We start from the raw sequence: 17,421 nt of genomic DNA on the forward strand, positions 1-17,421 counted from the left end.
GCACAGGTCCTGGCCCTGCAGGACACACTTGACAAAGCGACGAAGTGCAGCGTGTGTGTGAGGTACAACCTGTGCTCGGATCCGTGGCACCAGCGGCACGGGGGGCTTCCTCGAGTACAGCGTCATCTGGGGGGGGGGGTTACCGGCTGATAATGCATGGGGGGGGAGTGTGTGGTGTGTGTGTGTGTGTGTGTGTGAGGTACAACCTGTGCTCGGATCCGTGGCACCAGCGGCACGGGGGGCTTCCTTGAGTACAGCGTCATCTGGGGGGGTTACCGGCTGATAATGCATCCCGGGGTTGGGGGGAGTGTGTGGTGTGTGTGTGTGTGAGGTACAACCTGTGCTCGGATCCGTGGCACCAGCGGCTGGCAGAGGGGCCTTCCTTGAGTACAGCGTCGTCTGGGGGGGTTACCGGCTGATAATGCATGGGGGGGGGGGGGGAGTGTGTGGTGTGTGTGTGTGTGTGAGGTACAACCTGTGCTCGGATCCGTGGCACCAGCGGCTGGCAGAGGGGCCTTCCTCGAGTACAGCGTCACCTGGGGGGGGGGGGGGGGGGGGGGGGGGTTACCGGCTGATAATGCATCCCGGGGTTGGGGGGAGTGTGTGGTGTGTGTGTGTGAGGTACAACCTGTGCTCGGATCCGTGGCACCAGCGGCACGGGGGGGCTTCCTCGAGTACAGCGTCATCTGGGGGGGGGGGGGGGGGGTTACCGGCTGATAATGCATCCTGGGGTTGGGGGAGTGTGTGGTGTGTGTGTGAGGTACAACCTGTGCTCGGATCCGTGGCAGCAGCGGCTGGCAGAGGGGCCTTCCTCGAGTACAGCGTCATCTGGGGGGGGTTACCGGCTGATAATGCATCCCGGGGGGAGGGGGTTGGCGGCGTCTGGAGGAGAGTGAGTGAGTGTGTGTGGTGTGAGAGATGGGGGGTGGAGATAAAAGTGACTTCAGGGGGAGAGGAGAGCGCATATAAACATCCCTCTGGGTTGGTAAAACGTCACCGGCAGTCAGCCCAGTGCTTGGGGGTGCACATTTTCTCACCTCAGTTTCAGGACACCCCAGAATTTTAAATTAAAAATAACGGGGCATTTCACAAGACTAGAAGAAGGACTGCAACTGTACATCCACCTGAAAGGCAACACACGAGACACTCGGGAAATGAAACGCGTTTTAAAGCCATGAACAGCTGTTGGGCAGAACTGCTTTAGAGAACACACAAAGGAGCACCAGTTGTTTTCAGCCCCCCCCTGTCTGAAAACCGGGACATGAGCCAAGTGTGTAGAAATCTGCCGGGACAGCGCTCCAGTGAGTCACTTCCGGGGCAGGAGCCACCCCTTATTAGCCCCTCTGTCCGAAGGGTCCCCTCTTTGGGCAGCCCTCTACAGCGAACCCCACCCCACCCCACCTCTTCCCGTACTATGTGGTTGTTTAACTCAGTTATAATGCAAGTGTTGTGATGTTTTATCTTGCTCTGCGTTGCAGCCGGAGTTACATTGCGATCCAAAGGACTTTCGTGCAAAAAACAACAAGAGGGGTTCAGGCAATACCGCGGGAGTCCTTCGGCAGGCCCCCGGGGGGAAAGCGATGGCGTCCCGTTAGTCCCATGGGCAGTTGTAAGCCTGAGCAACTGGGGCTTGCATGGTAACGCTCCGCCTCTGGGCACGAGTTCTGTTTCCCTGGGCTGTGGGGTCCAGGTGTGGCGTGAACCCTCAAAGGTTCAGCCCCAGATGTTGTGTAGTCCTGGCCAGCATTGGCTAATCAGGTGGGCGGCCCGCTTAGGTCATGCCACCGGCTGCCCTTGGATCGCCCGTAAATTAACCCATTACTGTACCAAATAAACCTGCAACTTAGCTTTCTCCAAACTAATTGGTGTGGCCTCAGTCATTTACTTGTGTACTTGCCCTTCACATGTATCTTTTCAGTATTATTTAGAGTGAGGGCCTGGCTAGGGGATATCTATGCTATGAGGTGTGCATCGGCAAAGCCAGGACAGTGGACACTGAACACAGATGAGTCGTGTACACGCAAACAAGAGACAAGTTACTGGGTGACACGGGGGTCTCCAGCCCTCAGGAGACGCCTCCTACTGGCTGCCATAGTCAAGCCCCTGGGGGTGGACGGACAAGTAAAGCCGCGGGGGCTGAACGTGCACAAAACAATGGACTCCTTGATAACCCAGTCACTCAGCGCTGCGCTCTTGCTGGGATCTCCCGTAGCCAAGGGAGGTGTCCGAGTCAACCTCAGAGGTTGTTTTCAGACATTTAAGGAGAGCTTGGCAGCGCACTCTGTACCCTACAATTAACCACAGCGAGAACAATGGACACTGCAGATGACTTGCCATTAAATCCAACACTCAACAAGCCGGGGTGGAGACCGACCCCACAATGACACGTTTCTTCACTCTGAAGTCTTACGTCCTCGCCCAGATCAGCCATACTCCAGATAGTTGCCCAAAGCAACACTTTGAACCGATTAAAGAGATCTGGATATATTGGGAAGCTAAAACGATTTCTGCATTTTTAAGTAAATTGGGTTATAGCACACCAGGAAAGGTTCGCCCAACTAGGCTAGCCTCAAAGGTCTACGTAAGCTGGATAGACACAGCATGTCTTATTCACCCAAAGGGAATCTAAATGGGAGACTGCGGCAGTGAGGCCAAACCATCTTATCCACACTTGTGGCACTTGTTAGAGTCAGCGGATAAAGGATGGCGGCTGCGTGAGCACACTCTAAAGACGCCCACCCTTCAGGCTTCCTTCCCTTGTACTGGACGGACTACCACACACTAGTATATGCCAATGGCAACAATGCGCACATTTTCGAACTTGTGTAGACTACTTCATAGGATGCCCAAAGCTTATCCACGTTTTGATCTTTACTGGCTTTCAGTCAGTTACACAAAACACATGACAACATGGAGTGTTCGAATTCATAGTAAAAACATCAGCCGCACTACAACCCAGAAACACGGGTCTCGGCCATGACATGAACGAACCACTGCTCATCCTAGGTGAACCACCTATAAACGCTTGTTTTACAAAAACAATATTTATTTTTGATGCCTTCAAGATCACGCTCATGGGATCCTTTGAGAGGGTATTTTGGATAACGGACAAGACATGTGTAAGTTTCTATTACTGGAGACGCTGGAAACAGGCTCAAAGACGTGGGTGGATGACCCTGACTACAAGGCCCGGAAAAAAAAAACCCCACAAGTGCAGAAGTCCAGCAGTCACTTTTACACCATTCCAAAGGCTTGGAACAACTGCATCCTTTCAAACTCTAGGTCCCTGAATGACCCCTTCTTTGACACAAAAATATACTATTGTTTCGCAAAATCTCTAACGCTTGGCCACAGACCAAGAAATGCCACAAACACAAACCAGAAATAATGATTACCTTTTCTGAAAATGCAAATGATCGCATACACCGACCAGGCCTAGCGAGAACCCCACAATGGAACTATCCCATTGGCCAGCATGCTGCTGCCGCATGGTGAAAGTAGTGTGGTGCCAAGACGGGGTAGGCATGCATCCTGGCAGGCTCCTTTTACTGTGTGGAGGGATGTAGTGGAGAGGCTGAACAGGAAGTGACCCGGCGTGTCAGGGGCTCTCTGTCATCCTGTCTTCTGTTTCCAACTCTGCCAACTGCCGCCGGAGTGCGTTCACCTTCACCTGCAGCTCCTTGTTGTGCTCAATGATGTGGATCATCTCCTCAAAGGCTTCGTCCAGGTACTTCGAAGACCTATTCCAGCGAAGAAAAACTCCTGCAGCAGCAAACAAAAAAAGATATTAGAATGATGGTGGTTGGACCCATTCCGGCATTACATAGCGACCCAAATGTAGAAACAGAAAGGCAGTCAACGACCTTTTGGTGTACTCAAGATAGGGCACCTTCCAAAAGCGCTTTCTGAAACTGCAGGGTCTTAAGGGCTATGGAGTATTAAACTGTTTCACTACTGTCAACTCCGCATGAGGAAGCTACTTTAACAGTCCTCAGTCAGATTACACTAACCACCCTTCAAGGTAAGCACATCATGGGCAGTGCATTGTACAGGCTGAATGGAAAGTCTTGCTTTGGGAACACCATGTGCACCTCTGTTCAACCCAATATTGTATGAACTGGTAAAACTATCCAGCACTGGTGTCAGCATACTGCCACAAAGAGGCACAAAGGAAGGACTTACGAAGACTTAAGGAAGGAACCTGTAAGACTGCTGGACACAAAATCCAGGCTTCACATCCTGGTGGCCTAACAGATGGGCTGAACAGTTCCATCAGAAAAAGATGACCAAGTTTATTGCTCGGGTCTGTCACCCGCTGGACAGCTGTGTCTAGAGGAGTCACTGCAGCTCGTGCAAATTTCAAACATCTCATTGGGGCGAGAATGCACCGCTTGCTTGAGCTGCAGGTCTCTGAGCAGCTGCAGTTGCTCCTGGATTCTTCTTCAGGGATTTGTATTGGAGTAAGAAGATTTCTAGATCTTACTTCCCCATCCATCTGCTTTCCATTTATCCTATAGCACTTTTTAGGTTTTGGTTTTACAACCCATCCATTTTTGGACCAACTGCAATGTCAACACTTCACACTGATTCATAGATATGGGGCATCGTGCCCAGAATCCCTCTCTTCACTTACCTGCTTCATGGGAGCTTGGCCTGTACTCTATCAGTGTACTCAATGTCCTGCGCCTGCTCATACTTTTATTCACTCAAGTGAATTTTGCTCACCAGGCCTGGTGGAAGGCGGTTCCCCAAACCTACAACATACTCTGTGAATAGGATGTTTCTTAAACTAGAGTCTTACTTCAAAGATCACTTGGTATACAGTCAGCCTTCCCTTCTCTGACAGAGAATAACTAATTACAACACGCCTGAAGGAACCAGCAGTATTCATTGCATCATCAGATCTGCATCAAACTTTTCCAACTCCTGCAGGTTGTATTTGTTTCATCATTTGAAGATTCCCTGATGCCCTATGGGAATACTTACAATCATGCAACCCTCAGAACGACTCTTAAAACGTTCTTGCTTTGCTAATCTGTTTCTTTCTTTTCTTATTATGGTCTTTCAGCAGATTACTGCTTCACAAAATGGTCTCTCAAGTGTGAACATGTGCTTAATAACAATGACAACAATTACCGCATCACGACAGGGAATAAAGGAGTGAATTCTCCAATTTCTTCAGGATGATGTGCAGTGGACAAAAATCTCGCCCACGGGAAGGGGTAAAGAAGTAGATGAATTCAGGTTGGAGACTATTATTATTATTTCTGGTAAAAAAAAAAAAAAAAGAATGCTGGTGCAGGACCAGGGATGCCCGCGAGTCCTGCTTTACGGACACTACAAGCTGTTTGGTCATGTAACTAGGAGGGAGGCGAGAAAGCAGTGCAGGAGAACCACCTGAAGGCTTGAAAGAACTCCAGATATGCAATGATTCTTTCATAATACAGGTGCCAGCTTAGTTCCTGTATCATGCTTCTGCCCAACTTAGGTTTTTAGGAGAAGGGAATGTGCAAAAACAGACGTTCACACAGTGTATGTTGCAATTATGAGTTATCAGCATAGCAAAGAATTGAGGCAACTTTGGGAAAATGGCTGATACATCAAATACTGAGCTCCATTAATTAGGACACCTATATTGGTGATTTAAAATGATGTTGGGTTAAACAATTTAACTAGTGAGTTACTTAAAGAAACTGCTAATTTATTACGCATGCCTATTTCTGTTTCATGATGTATTTGTGTATGGCGCCCTACATACAATCATTGTGAAAAATGAAAATACTTCACGAGCATCACTGAACAGGTTCTTAGCTTCACAGTTCTCTATGCTCGGCGTCGTACAAACCCCTTGTATAGTGGTTGATCCCATTCTGCTCAACAGTTTTTATTTTTCTTTAAGTTAATGATTTATTGTATTGCTGGTGCCAATTATTTGTACAAATCTTTCAAGTAAGAAGGTTGAAGAGCACATCTACTGGCTTCAGTTTAAGCACCTACTCAAGACAATAGTCTTGACACCCAGAGTGTCATCCGGGCGAGAAGATCTCTCAGCAGAACAGGGACTGTCTGGCTTTAGTAGCAGTCAGTGCACAAGCAGATATACAGGCGATATAAGAGCCAATACCAGAGTGAAAAGCAGGGCTAGCGCTCCTGGGACGGCTTGTCTCATCTTTCCTGCCCCATCAGATGGGATCAGTCTTGGACAATGGATAAATGAAGATAATCTGGGATCAGGCAAAAACAAAAAAAAGGGGGCATCTCTTGTCTAAACTGACCTGCGCAAGAGGAGAAGGCTTAGAAAATATAATGGTCCCTGGGAGAAAGAAAACTCCAGAGGAAGAAAAGGAGGATTTACCTTCAGCTAAATTAAATGCTGAATCATTGCTAACAGTGCAGCTAATTAACTCCGCCAGTTTACAAAATGCAGTTTTCCGCGACATTAACTGCAAGGATTGTCTATGACAGAAACACAACAGAAGGGAATGATTTTTTTGCCTTTTTAACCGATTTCTTCTCCGAAAGTGCATTTACTTTTCACACACAACAGAAACTCCTATTTCTTTGTTTTGTGCTTTTACTGAACTGGAATCCAGCGCTCACCCCGTGAAACGGGCTTAGCTTCTGTTCCTACAAAGGAAGGACCTGCTTGTGAACAGACCGGGAGTCTGAAAGCCAGCAGCCAGTGTATGGTTTGACCTGATAAAGGAATGTTTTCTCCAAGATGAGTATAAACGAGATTAAACCCCATTTGGGCTGCTCCGGATGAACCAAAACGGACCCGTTTCAGCACTAGATACAAAAGGCATCTGCGGCAGCACATGTTTCTGGGAGAACCGCAAGTACCCGGTCAGAAAGGGAATCTACTGAACAATTTTAAAATGTGCACAACAGACCAATTTACAGAAGAAACTTGAAACCTAAAATGTTATGTTGGAGAAAGTGTGCATAATTACTGACACCGGCAGGGGGAGTCTCCTGCAATGGAGGGATTATGTGTACTGTGTTCATTAGTATATCTGAAACGGTCTTAAAATCAGTCTGTTTTAACATCTTCTGAAAACAGAGGTCTAAAAACTGGAATAATCCAATTACAATCAGTGCACTTTACATTTTTTAAGTTTCTTTGATATACGGCGCAAGGCGTTGATCTCTTTACATATAATACATTGAGAGAAGGCTTTTCTTTAGTAATTGTCGACACCCAATCCCTTCGATTGGAAGGCTTAGCTCCTAAAACCTTTGAAAAAGAAATGACCTCTGACCTTTTCAGAAAAGGCTTTTCACGGCCCGTCGGTTAGATCGATTTAATTTGTACTCATTCATTTTTTTTTTTTTTTAAAGCAAGAACAGACATTTTTATATTTATTTCCAGAAGGTGGAAAGGGAATCCTTTTAGTGTGCAAGCACAGACAGTTTTATTTGTTTTCAGAAAATGGCACAATCTTTTATGTCAGACGGACTGCTCTTGCAAAGAGACAGAGTATATGTCCAGTCCGGCTGATTGTACCAAACACACAGAATGTGATGAGATCGATGCTCGCAAGTCATCTAAACCACTGGCACAGGTAACATTCCAATACATCATTTTTCGGCTTCTGTGGCTTAGCTAGAATGTTACCAAGAACGACTTGCAGGTGACCTCTTGACGCACCGCTGCCTGCAGGCCTTACATGCAGATCTGGAGTAAAAAAAAAGTCGGCCTAATATCTTCTCTATCCTTAGACTGAATCTCAACAACTGCCTATGATGCCTAGGGATTGAGGAAATACAAAAAAAGGATGAGTGGGAAACTTGAATTAATCTCCGCCGGCGGTAATTGCTCGGGCAGCATCGCAGTGCATTGCATTTTTTTTCCAGCCTTGCCACCTCAAGCAGGAACCAATCATAAGCACACCCGCCTCAGTCCTGCTCCAATAGAAACAGGGCAGGCTAAGCTGCCACGCCAGGCCCTCTCTGAACCAGAAGCCAAGCAGCCGAGACCGGTCTCAGCCTGTCAGAAGGGCGTGGCCTGGTTCCAGGAGCACAATGAGCTCAGGAGCACATCTGCGCATGCTCGAAGCACCTGAGGCACGGCGTTCTGTAGGAATACAAAAAAGTGATGGGTGGAATTATTCTTAACCACTCGTAATTACTAGGTGGAATTAATCTAACGGTTGGTAATTAGTCATGGCCGCATTCCAGTCCATCGTTTTTGCGGATTGTTTTTCCCCAGTGACTGCGATATGTAAATATGTATGCTGAAGGTCTGGAGAGCAAAAATGTATTTGCCGTGCATCACAGGAAGAACTGATTGTAAGCTTTGAGACTCCTATGAAACTGCCGACCCGGGGAATTTAAAAGGGTGATTTCGGAACAGCAATCGCTATTCTTCTGAAGCAAGGATGCAAACTGTATCTGTACCACCAGAATATAACTTTAAGACACCACCCCCCAACCAGGAAGCCAAAGGGAGGCTGAGAATTCCATCCATGCCTCCTTCTAAGTCAAGGGACTCTGACCACACACGAGGTTTAGGTAAAGTCCTTGCATTAAGGCCCTGAAGTGAGACGATCCAGTGCTGTAGTGATCACAGTCGTATGTCCAGACGTTAAAATATTGAATGTGCCCTCATTTAAGCCCTTTTACTATGTTTATCCAACAGCCTTCATCTACTCGACATGTGTTTCTTGGCCGGAAAGCCACTGCAGACCAGCAGCAACCCTTTACAATCACATTCAACTTTAAATGTGCATTCTTGCTCCAAGTTAAAAGTCAAGCCAACACTGTGGCCTCTCCTTAAATAACACATCAAGCCACACACTGATGCTATCGCTTTTCAATTTCCTGTGGCATCAATGCAGTACAGCAACACACTCGTATGGCATGGGTGTGGTTACTTGAACACAATGCTACAGACTCAATAAAGTTATCATGCAAATTTAAATGTGCTACATCACTTTAACAGAGTATCTTCATGTACACTATATTAAGACATGGAAAGTAAGCATAAATGTGCAAGGAATTCTCTCTGCAGGAGGTCTTGGTGGTCTCAACCCTTCTTTTAAAGAGACGGTGGCCTGATACCTCTTTGAGTAGACAACCTAATGAATCACAGTTGGCAACTACAGGGTGAAATACGCTATCTGCACAGAAAAGCAGGTGAACCTCGCTTACCTTCCCACAGTTGCAGGCTCTGTGGGGCCACTGAAGGCCAGATCACCAGGCCATTGGCCTCAAAAAAAGGATTTGTGAATTTCCTGGTTTCTTTGGGCTGATTGACCCAGGACCAAAGGGACAGGGTCTTCTGTTTCAGCTTGTGTTTACACCTACAAGAGAAAAATGGAAGAAAGATATCATATTGCAACATATTGCCTTAATAGGGAGATCAGTCGCTTCAGTATCATTTCACACTGACAAGTGACAGCTACTACCAAATAGCACCGTTTGTGTACCACCACCGCCTTCCGGCACGGCCATAAACTGAGCCACAAAGTCACTTCCATGCGTATGCACCTATCTATGGAGTACTGCTTGCTTAAGACCCTAAAGTTCTCAAGGTGTAAAAGCGTGCTGTTAAGAGTGAAGGCGGAGCCAGAGATTTAATTATCTAACCCTATGCCAGTATGAAGGCATTTACTTTAATCTAGACTGTTTTTAAAAACAAAACATTAGAACAAATTACATAACTATGATGAACCTAAAAAAATGCAGATTTTCCACATACCCCTTCACCATGTTTTAAAAACATAGAACAGTGGTTCCCAACCGTTTGACTTCTGTGGACCCTCCACTTTATCATTACTGGAACCCGGGGACCCCCACTGAATCATTACTGGAAACCAGGGACCCCTAAACGGAGTCATTACCTAAAGCTGGGGACCTAATCTGTTAAGAATATTTAATTTTCTAAGCAGTGGCAGACTCCCTGAGGAGGCTTTACGAACCCCAGGGGTCCCGGACCACAGGTTGGGAACCACTGACATCGAAGGAATGAAAGAATACTGAATGCACAGGCATAACTGCCCGAGGCTAAAACTTAGGAACAAACTGCTCTGGGCCTTTTAGGCTTCTGCCTGACCTGGTGATACCAACAAACAGAGCCCCAGGTAGTTGGTGCCCAGTTTATCTTGACCTTATTTTCAAACACAAACCTCCAATATCAGAAATGATAATAGGAAAACAATCTTACAATAGAAGGCGAGAGAGGGCTGTTTGTGAATTCAGCAAAGATTCCTGCAATGGTGAACTTGTATTACAGGTAAGAAACGTTTTCTTCCTCACCATAAGAGCTTTACTGATGTTCATTTTGTTGACCTGGGCTGGACTGGGAACCCAAAACCGCCCTGGCAATTTTGTCCGAGCAGCCCCCGCACGGAGTCTGGAAGCAAGAGTGAGTAGATTATGCTGCGTTGCTGCTTTTGTTACTGGGGCCGATATCACAACACCATTGCAAAACCAGCGCCCACCCCTCCAGCCTCCCAGGGAAATGCTCGATGCCTGCTACGGCCAGTCCGGCCCTGTTGTTGACTACAATAGCAAGAGATTTTACTGCATGATGCCCGAAGCACAGTACTAAGTGCATTAGGGAAACAAGTTGCATATTGCGGCCTGTCTAATTTGAATATCCATTCAGTGCCCATATTATGTATCAGGCTCACTGTTAATGTTTGCACAACAGCACACCTGCAGGTGTGCCAGCCACAAACATGACCAGTGTGCCCAATTACTATAAATGCGCTGCCATGGGGGCGGCGCTGTAGGAAAGTACCATCTTGCCTGGCATGTTACCCCCATATTTCACTGTATATATGTTGTTTTAGTGTATGTGTCACTGGGACCCTGCCAGCCAGGGCCCCAGTGCTCATAAGTGTGCCCTGTATGTGTTCCCTGTGTGATGCCTAAATGTCTAACTGAGGCTCTGCTAACCAGAACCTCAGTGGTTATGATCTCTCTGCTGTCCACATTTGTCACTAATAGGCTAGTGACCAATTTCACCAATTCACATTGGCATACTGGAACACCCTTATAATTCCCTAGTATATGGTACTGAGGTACCCAGGGTATTGGGGTTCCAGGAGATCCCTATGGGCTGCAGCATTTCTTTTGCCACCCATAGGGAGCTCTGACAATTCTTACACAGGCCTGCCACTGCAGCCTGAGTGAAATAATGCCCACATTATTTCACAGCCATTTACCACTGCACTTAAGTAACTTATAAGTCACCTATATGTCTAACCTTCACCTGATGAAGGTTGTGTGCTAAGTTACCTAGTGTGTTGGCACCCTGGCACTAGCCAAGGTGCCCCCACATCGTTCAGGGCAAATTCCCCGGATTTTGTGAGTGCGGGGACACCATTTCACGCGTGCACTATACATAGGTCACTACCTATGTATAGCGTCACAATGGTAACTCCGAACATGGCCATGTAACATGTCTAAGATCATGGAATTGTCACCCCAATGACATTCTGGCATTGGGGAGACAAGTCCATGATCCCCAGCGTCTCTAGCCCAGACCCGGGTACTGCCAAACTACCTTTCTTGGTTTCACTGCAGCTGCTGCTGCTGCCAACCCCTCAGACAGGTTTCTGCCCTCCTGGGGTCCAGCCAGGCTTGGCCCAGGAAGGCAGAACAAAGGAATTCCTCAGAGAGAGGGTGTTACACCCTCTCCCTTTGGAAAAATGTGTCAGGGCTGGTGAGGAGTAGCCTCCCCCAGCCTCTGGAAATGCTTTGATGGGCACAGATGGTGCCCATCTCTGCATAAGCCAGTCTACACCGGTTCAGGGATCCCCCAGCCCTGCTCTGGCGCGAAACTGGACAAAGGAAAGGGGAGTGACCACTCCCCTGACCTGCACCTCCCAGGGGAGGTGCCCAGAGCTCCTCCAGTGTGCTCCAGACCTCTGCCATCTTGGAAACAGAGGTGTTGCTTGCACACTGGCTGCTCTGAGTGGCCAGTGCCAGCAGGTGACGTCAGAGACTCCTTCTGATAGGCTCTTACCTGTGTTACTAGCCTATCCTCCTACCTAGGTAGCCAAACCTCCTTTTCTGGCTATTTAGGGTCTCTGCTTTGGGGAATTCTTCAGATACCGAATACAAGAGCTCACCAGAGTTCCTCTGCATCTCTCTCTTCACCTTCTGCCAAAGGATCGACCGCTGACTGCTCAGGACGCCTGCAAAACCGTAACAAAGTAGCAAAGATGACTACTGCAACCTTGTATCGCTTGTCCTGCCACCTTCTCGACTGTTTCCTGGTGGTGCATGCTCTGGGGGTAGCCTGCCTCCTTCTTGCACCAGGAGCTCTGAAGAAATCTCCTGTGGGTCGACGGAATCTTCCCCCTGCAACCGCAGGCAACAAAAGACTGTATCACCGGTCCTCTGGGTCCCCTCTCAGCACGACGAGCGTGGTCCCTGGAACTCAGCAACTCTGTCCAAGTGACTCCCACAGTCCAGTGACTCTTCAGTCCAAGTTTGGTGGAGGTAAGTCCTTGCCTCCCCACGCTAGACTGCATTGCTGGGTACCGTGTGATTTGCAGCTGCTTCGGCTCCTGTGCACTCTTCCATGATTTCCTTCGTGCACAGCCAAGCCTGTGTCACCGACACTCTAACCTGCAGTGCACAACTTTCTGAGTTGTCCTCCGGCGTCGTGGGACTCCCTTTTGTGTCTTCGGGTGGACTCCGGTTCACTCCTCTTCCAAGTGCCTGTTCCGGTACTTCTGCGGGTGCTACCTGCTTCTGTGAGGGCTCCCTGACTTGCTGGGCACCCCCTCTGTCTCCTCATCCAAGTGGCGACATCCTGGTCCCGCCTGGGCCACAGCAGCATCCAAAAACCCTGACCGCGACCCTTGCAGCTAGCAAGGCTTGTTTGTGGTCTTTCTGCGTGGGAACACCTCTGCAAGCTTCTTCACGACGTGGGACATCCATCCTCCAAAGGGGACGTTTCTAGCCCTCTTCGTTCTTGCAGAATCCACAGCTTCTACCATCTGGTGGCAGCTTCTTTGCACCCTCAGCTCGCATTTCCTGGGCATCTGCCCACTCTCGACATTGTGGCGACTCTTGGACTTGGTCCCCTTGTTTCACAGGTACTCAGGTCCGGAAATCCACTGTTGTTGCTTTGCTGGTGTTGGTCTTCCTTGCAGAAACCCCCTATCACGACTTCTGTGCTCTGTGGGGGTTATAGGTGCACTTTACACCTACTTTTCAGGGTCTTGGGGTGGGCTATTTTTCTAACCCTCACTGTTTCCTTACAGTCCCAGCGACCCTCTACAAGCTCACATAGGTTTGGGGTCCATTCGTGGTTCGCATTCCACTTTTGGAGTATATGGTTTGTGTTGCCCCTATACCTATGTGCTCCTATTGCAATCTACTGTAACGTTACATTGCTTGCATTACTTCCTTTTGCTATTACTGCAAATTTTTGGTATTGTGTACATATATCTTGTGTATATTTGGCATCGTCATACTGAGGGTACTCACTGAGATACATTTGGCATATTGTCATAAAAATAAAGTACCTTTATTTTTAGTATATCTGTGTATTGTGTTTTCTTATGATATTGTGCATATGACACCAGTGGTATAGTAGGTGCTTTGCATGTCTCCTAGTTCAGCCTAAGCTGCTCTGCTATAGCTACCTTCTATCAGCCTAAGCTGCTAGAAACACCTCTTCTACACTAATAAGGGATAACTGGACCTGGTACAGAGTGTAAGTACCCCTTGGTACCCACTACAAGCCAGGCCAGCCTCCTACAGGCGCATTCAGTGAAAAACTGAGGGGCTGCTTTAATGAGCCGCTCTGTGTTTCACTGTGCTGGCAGCACCCACCTGCACTTTAGTGAGAGGTCAGCGATCCCCTAGCAGAGAGGTGCAGTGAGTGACTTCACTCACCTGCAGGGCAATGGCAGGTGGAAGGGGTCAAGGGAATCCCCTTCGAGCCCTCCAGAGAACTGTCCTCAGGGGGTCACCTGTTTGTGGTGCATTGTCAGTGCACCTCCTGATGACTTCCTTGCCATTGTGCCCACATTCACGATATAGTAATAGGACCAATTATCCCTTGAGACTCATTTAGAATAGGAACCTCGTGATCACCTACGAGGGGTTCCCTTAATCATTTCAATATAACTCCTATACTGAATCTAATTTGAAATGCACAGGACGTAGACAAACTTTCATTTTATGTGCATTAAATAGCAATCATATATCACAAAAACATCACTGATCATAGTGCAGACGATGCAGTGCTCAATAGTGATTTCATTTGCAACATATATGAACAAAGACACCGTACAACTCCCAAAGGTTGTCTACAATATTCAAGCATAAACACAGGGGGTGTATGACTTGACCCTAAAGAACAAATTACAAGAGTCAACCAAAAAGGAGTGTTTGTCAATATTTCGACCCTGTGTGAATGTAAGGGTCTCCTCAGGACGTAGTCATCTGACTTCCAACCACCTAGCTAGTGGATACACTCAAACAAGGAATGTTTCATAGAAAGCCCGGAACAATCTCTTGCTACTCAACAAAAAGATGAACTAACGGTCATTGCAGAACCAAATTAAAGTGGTTATACGGTGGCAGTATTGCAATGATGTACTTATTAATATATCTCAAGCAGTAGGAAATCCCGCCATGCGCTCGTCGTTACTCTAACATCGCTAGAAAGAGACTAAGTTGAGAGACTGTAGACAACCCTCTCTTTTGGTTGACTATTGTGATTTGTTGTATAAGGGCTGTTGTGTCAAGTCAGACACCCTTGTGTTTATGTTTGAATATTGTAGACAACCATAGTGGATAACATTGTTTGAATCTTAATTAATAGTTACAGGTGGAGAAAAGTTGTCTTTAGAATTTGCTGCATATTTAGCGGTAGAGGCAGGAAGAGTCAAAGAAAGTCTTCATAAACCATCTGAGAATGCAGAGGGGACAGGTAAACCTGGGGATGTCTTTTATAACACTTAATTTAGACAATAGTTATGGAGGCAGAATTAATGTTGCCTTAGAGGGGTAAAAACTGTTATGAAGTGCACAAGAATGAATGGAAGGGTTTTGAGTTGCATTGAGAGGACTATCAAACACTTCAAAAAATTGGAGGGTTAAGTAACTCTTTGGTTAGGCACTAAGTGATGAGTGAAACTAACAATATTAGAGATCACAAAAAAGCTTTTACCTAAAACATTTTTTAAGGATGCTATTGAAATAACTTAGGTGATCGAACATACAGTAGATTGTGCCAAGGTGATCAAGGGATTTTTAGCAAGCAACACATATGTCCCAAAAGTTATGATGTGAACTGCACAGGCGACAAAAGGCCCCGAAAAATAAAGAATTTCTTTTGATAATTCTAATTTAAATTGTCCTGCAGTGGTAACACTGGGTACCTTGCTAGCAGCTGGTTAGAGAACCTCAGTATGCAGGAAATGTCACAAGAGGGGGGACATTTTGCTTTTGATTGCAAGGAAAGCAATACCAAGCGACCAAGCTCTACATTGGAAGGAAAAAATGAAATGTTGTTTCAAATTAAAGAAGACAATACAGAGGTGAACCCGTCATGTTATGAAATAAGCTTACATGGCCAAACCGCTGATTCCCGTTCCCCTATACAATGATCAAAAATAATGTGTTTCAAAGTATTTTCTGCAAAAGGATATGCGCTGCAAGTTCCCGATATTCATCCTGTAGGGTACCTTAGACCCATACAACTTGCTGGGATGTTACAGATAAATATTTCTTTTGAGGCAAGACCCCGGTATATAATGAAACAAGACTCTAATCTCCTCAGAGGGAGACATCAGAAAGATCAATGGATTAAACTGGACCTTAATAAACATGATCCACTTTTGTTAAAAAAAAATTGATCACAATGTGATGGATGTGCTGAATATCTTGACACTTTTATGGCCAAATTGGGCTTCCAAACAGAGAATTTAGTTGATGGACAGGGCACAAATAAGAAAAGGTACAACAGATTCCCCACTTATTGTAGGAATCTATTGGGGTGAACTTTAAAGATTATTCTATTCAGAGGTGAGTGAAATCTCTGGATGGCTTACCCCAACTGGGTTGGTCGCTAAGGCAGAAAGTGAATCATTAAGCATGTGCATAGACCTGAGGGATCTTAATGCTAGGAATGGTTTGACAGGCATTCTACACCTAGTATCACTGTAATGTGTTTAGCACAATTGGTGAGGTTTTGGTTTCCGGTGTCACTGATCTATCCTTGGCATACTGCTGAGCAGCATTACAGTCAGAGAGAAGGAGCCTTGCTGCTTTATACCACAATTAGGGGTCTTTAAATTCCTGAGGATACCATCTGGGCTGGCTTCAGCAGCAGCCGTTTCCAGCTTATAATGCAAGAAATCCTTGGAGGCTCCTGAATGTGCTATGTTTCCAAGCTGATGTGTTCATATATAGGATCCATGTATAACATTGCCTGTAATTTAAGGAGGGTACCAGAGGGATTGAAGAAGGCTGGGCTTACGGTGAATAAAGAAACATGCCAAATTGGGGGTAGGTAAGTAACGTACCCAGGCCACACACTGTCGAAGGACAAGGAAAGACCAAATGTTGATCTGGTTTAAGCTAGTACAAAATTACTTAGCAGTGGATTGCCTTATAATGGAAAATGTACCTGGCGTAAAGTACTTAGCAGCTGATTGCCTCGCTGTCATGCCAATCAACACCCGGAATGAAACAGATGAAAAGAATAGAACCAAAATGGTATCCCATCTATAGGACAATCAGAGCACTTTATAAGTGAATGGAAAGTGGGTGAGTCTACCAATTACAAGGGTATCAGTGAAGAACTGGACGTGTAATAGTTGGCCTGAAAAAGTGAATGTTCCTGAAACTCTAAGACTGTTTTGGCAATTAAGACATCACTTTAGTTTAGTGGGTGTTAACCTAAGAGAAGAAAGGGTGTTCCCTCCTGAAGCTCCAAGGGACAGAATTGAGGAGCAAGCTCAAGAAGGACACTTCGAACTGAGTCTTACAAAGATTGCACCAAGATTGCATTACTCGTGACCCACAACGCCTAAATGCCTCCAAGGACTTTAGAATGTTAAGGATAAATGAGTCAGTTCCTGTCTGCTGGAATCAAGGGGCAATTGGTAACAGGTGTAGCTGTGATGTGCTGGTCCATGTGAATAAATTCATTATGTACAAACAATTACAATGGGCTGATTATAGAACAGATAGCCTCATGTACAGGCAATGGTAATATCCATATGCTGCAAGATCAGCCACAGCCACCACTGCACTCAAAACTTGATCTGAAAGTGCTTTCCTCTCATTAACGTCTTTGAGTGTGTAATGAAGCATGTCTACAAATCTGGACATAGTATCACACAATGAGTGGCCATATCCCTCTAAGAACGCAGAGGAACATACTGCTTCAAGAGTTGTGGTCAATGTGCCACATACCTTCTTACCTGCTTTAGCCATGTA

General features: G+C 46.4%; 1 protein-coding gene across 1 annotated transcript in view; it reads right to left on the minus strand.

The window, feature by feature from the left end:
* Positions 1-3,025: 3,025 nt before the first annotated feature.
* The window catches only part of MTMR9 (myotubularin related protein 9), a 207,379-nt gene continuing 192,983 nt past the window's right edge, over positions 3,026-17,421 (minus strand). The window contains exons 9-10 of the mRNA XM_069236161.1: positions 9,154-9,305; positions 3,026-3,762 (exon numbers count right to left, since the gene is read on the minus strand). Coding sequence (XP_069092262.1) covers positions 3,599-3,762; positions 9,154-9,305 — 316 coding nt within the window. The 3' untranslated portion in view covers positions 3,026-3,598. The remainder of the gene's footprint in view (positions 3,763-9,153; positions 9,306-17,421) is intronic.

The sequence above is a fragment of the Pleurodeles waltl genome, chromosome 5 (assembly GCF_031143425.1).
Source record: "Pleurodeles waltl isolate 20211129_DDA chromosome 5, aPleWal1.hap1.20221129, whole genome shotgun sequence".
In the NCBI taxonomy this organism is placed as follows: domain Eukaryota; kingdom Metazoa; phylum Chordata; class Amphibia; order Caudata; family Salamandridae; genus Pleurodeles; species Pleurodeles waltl.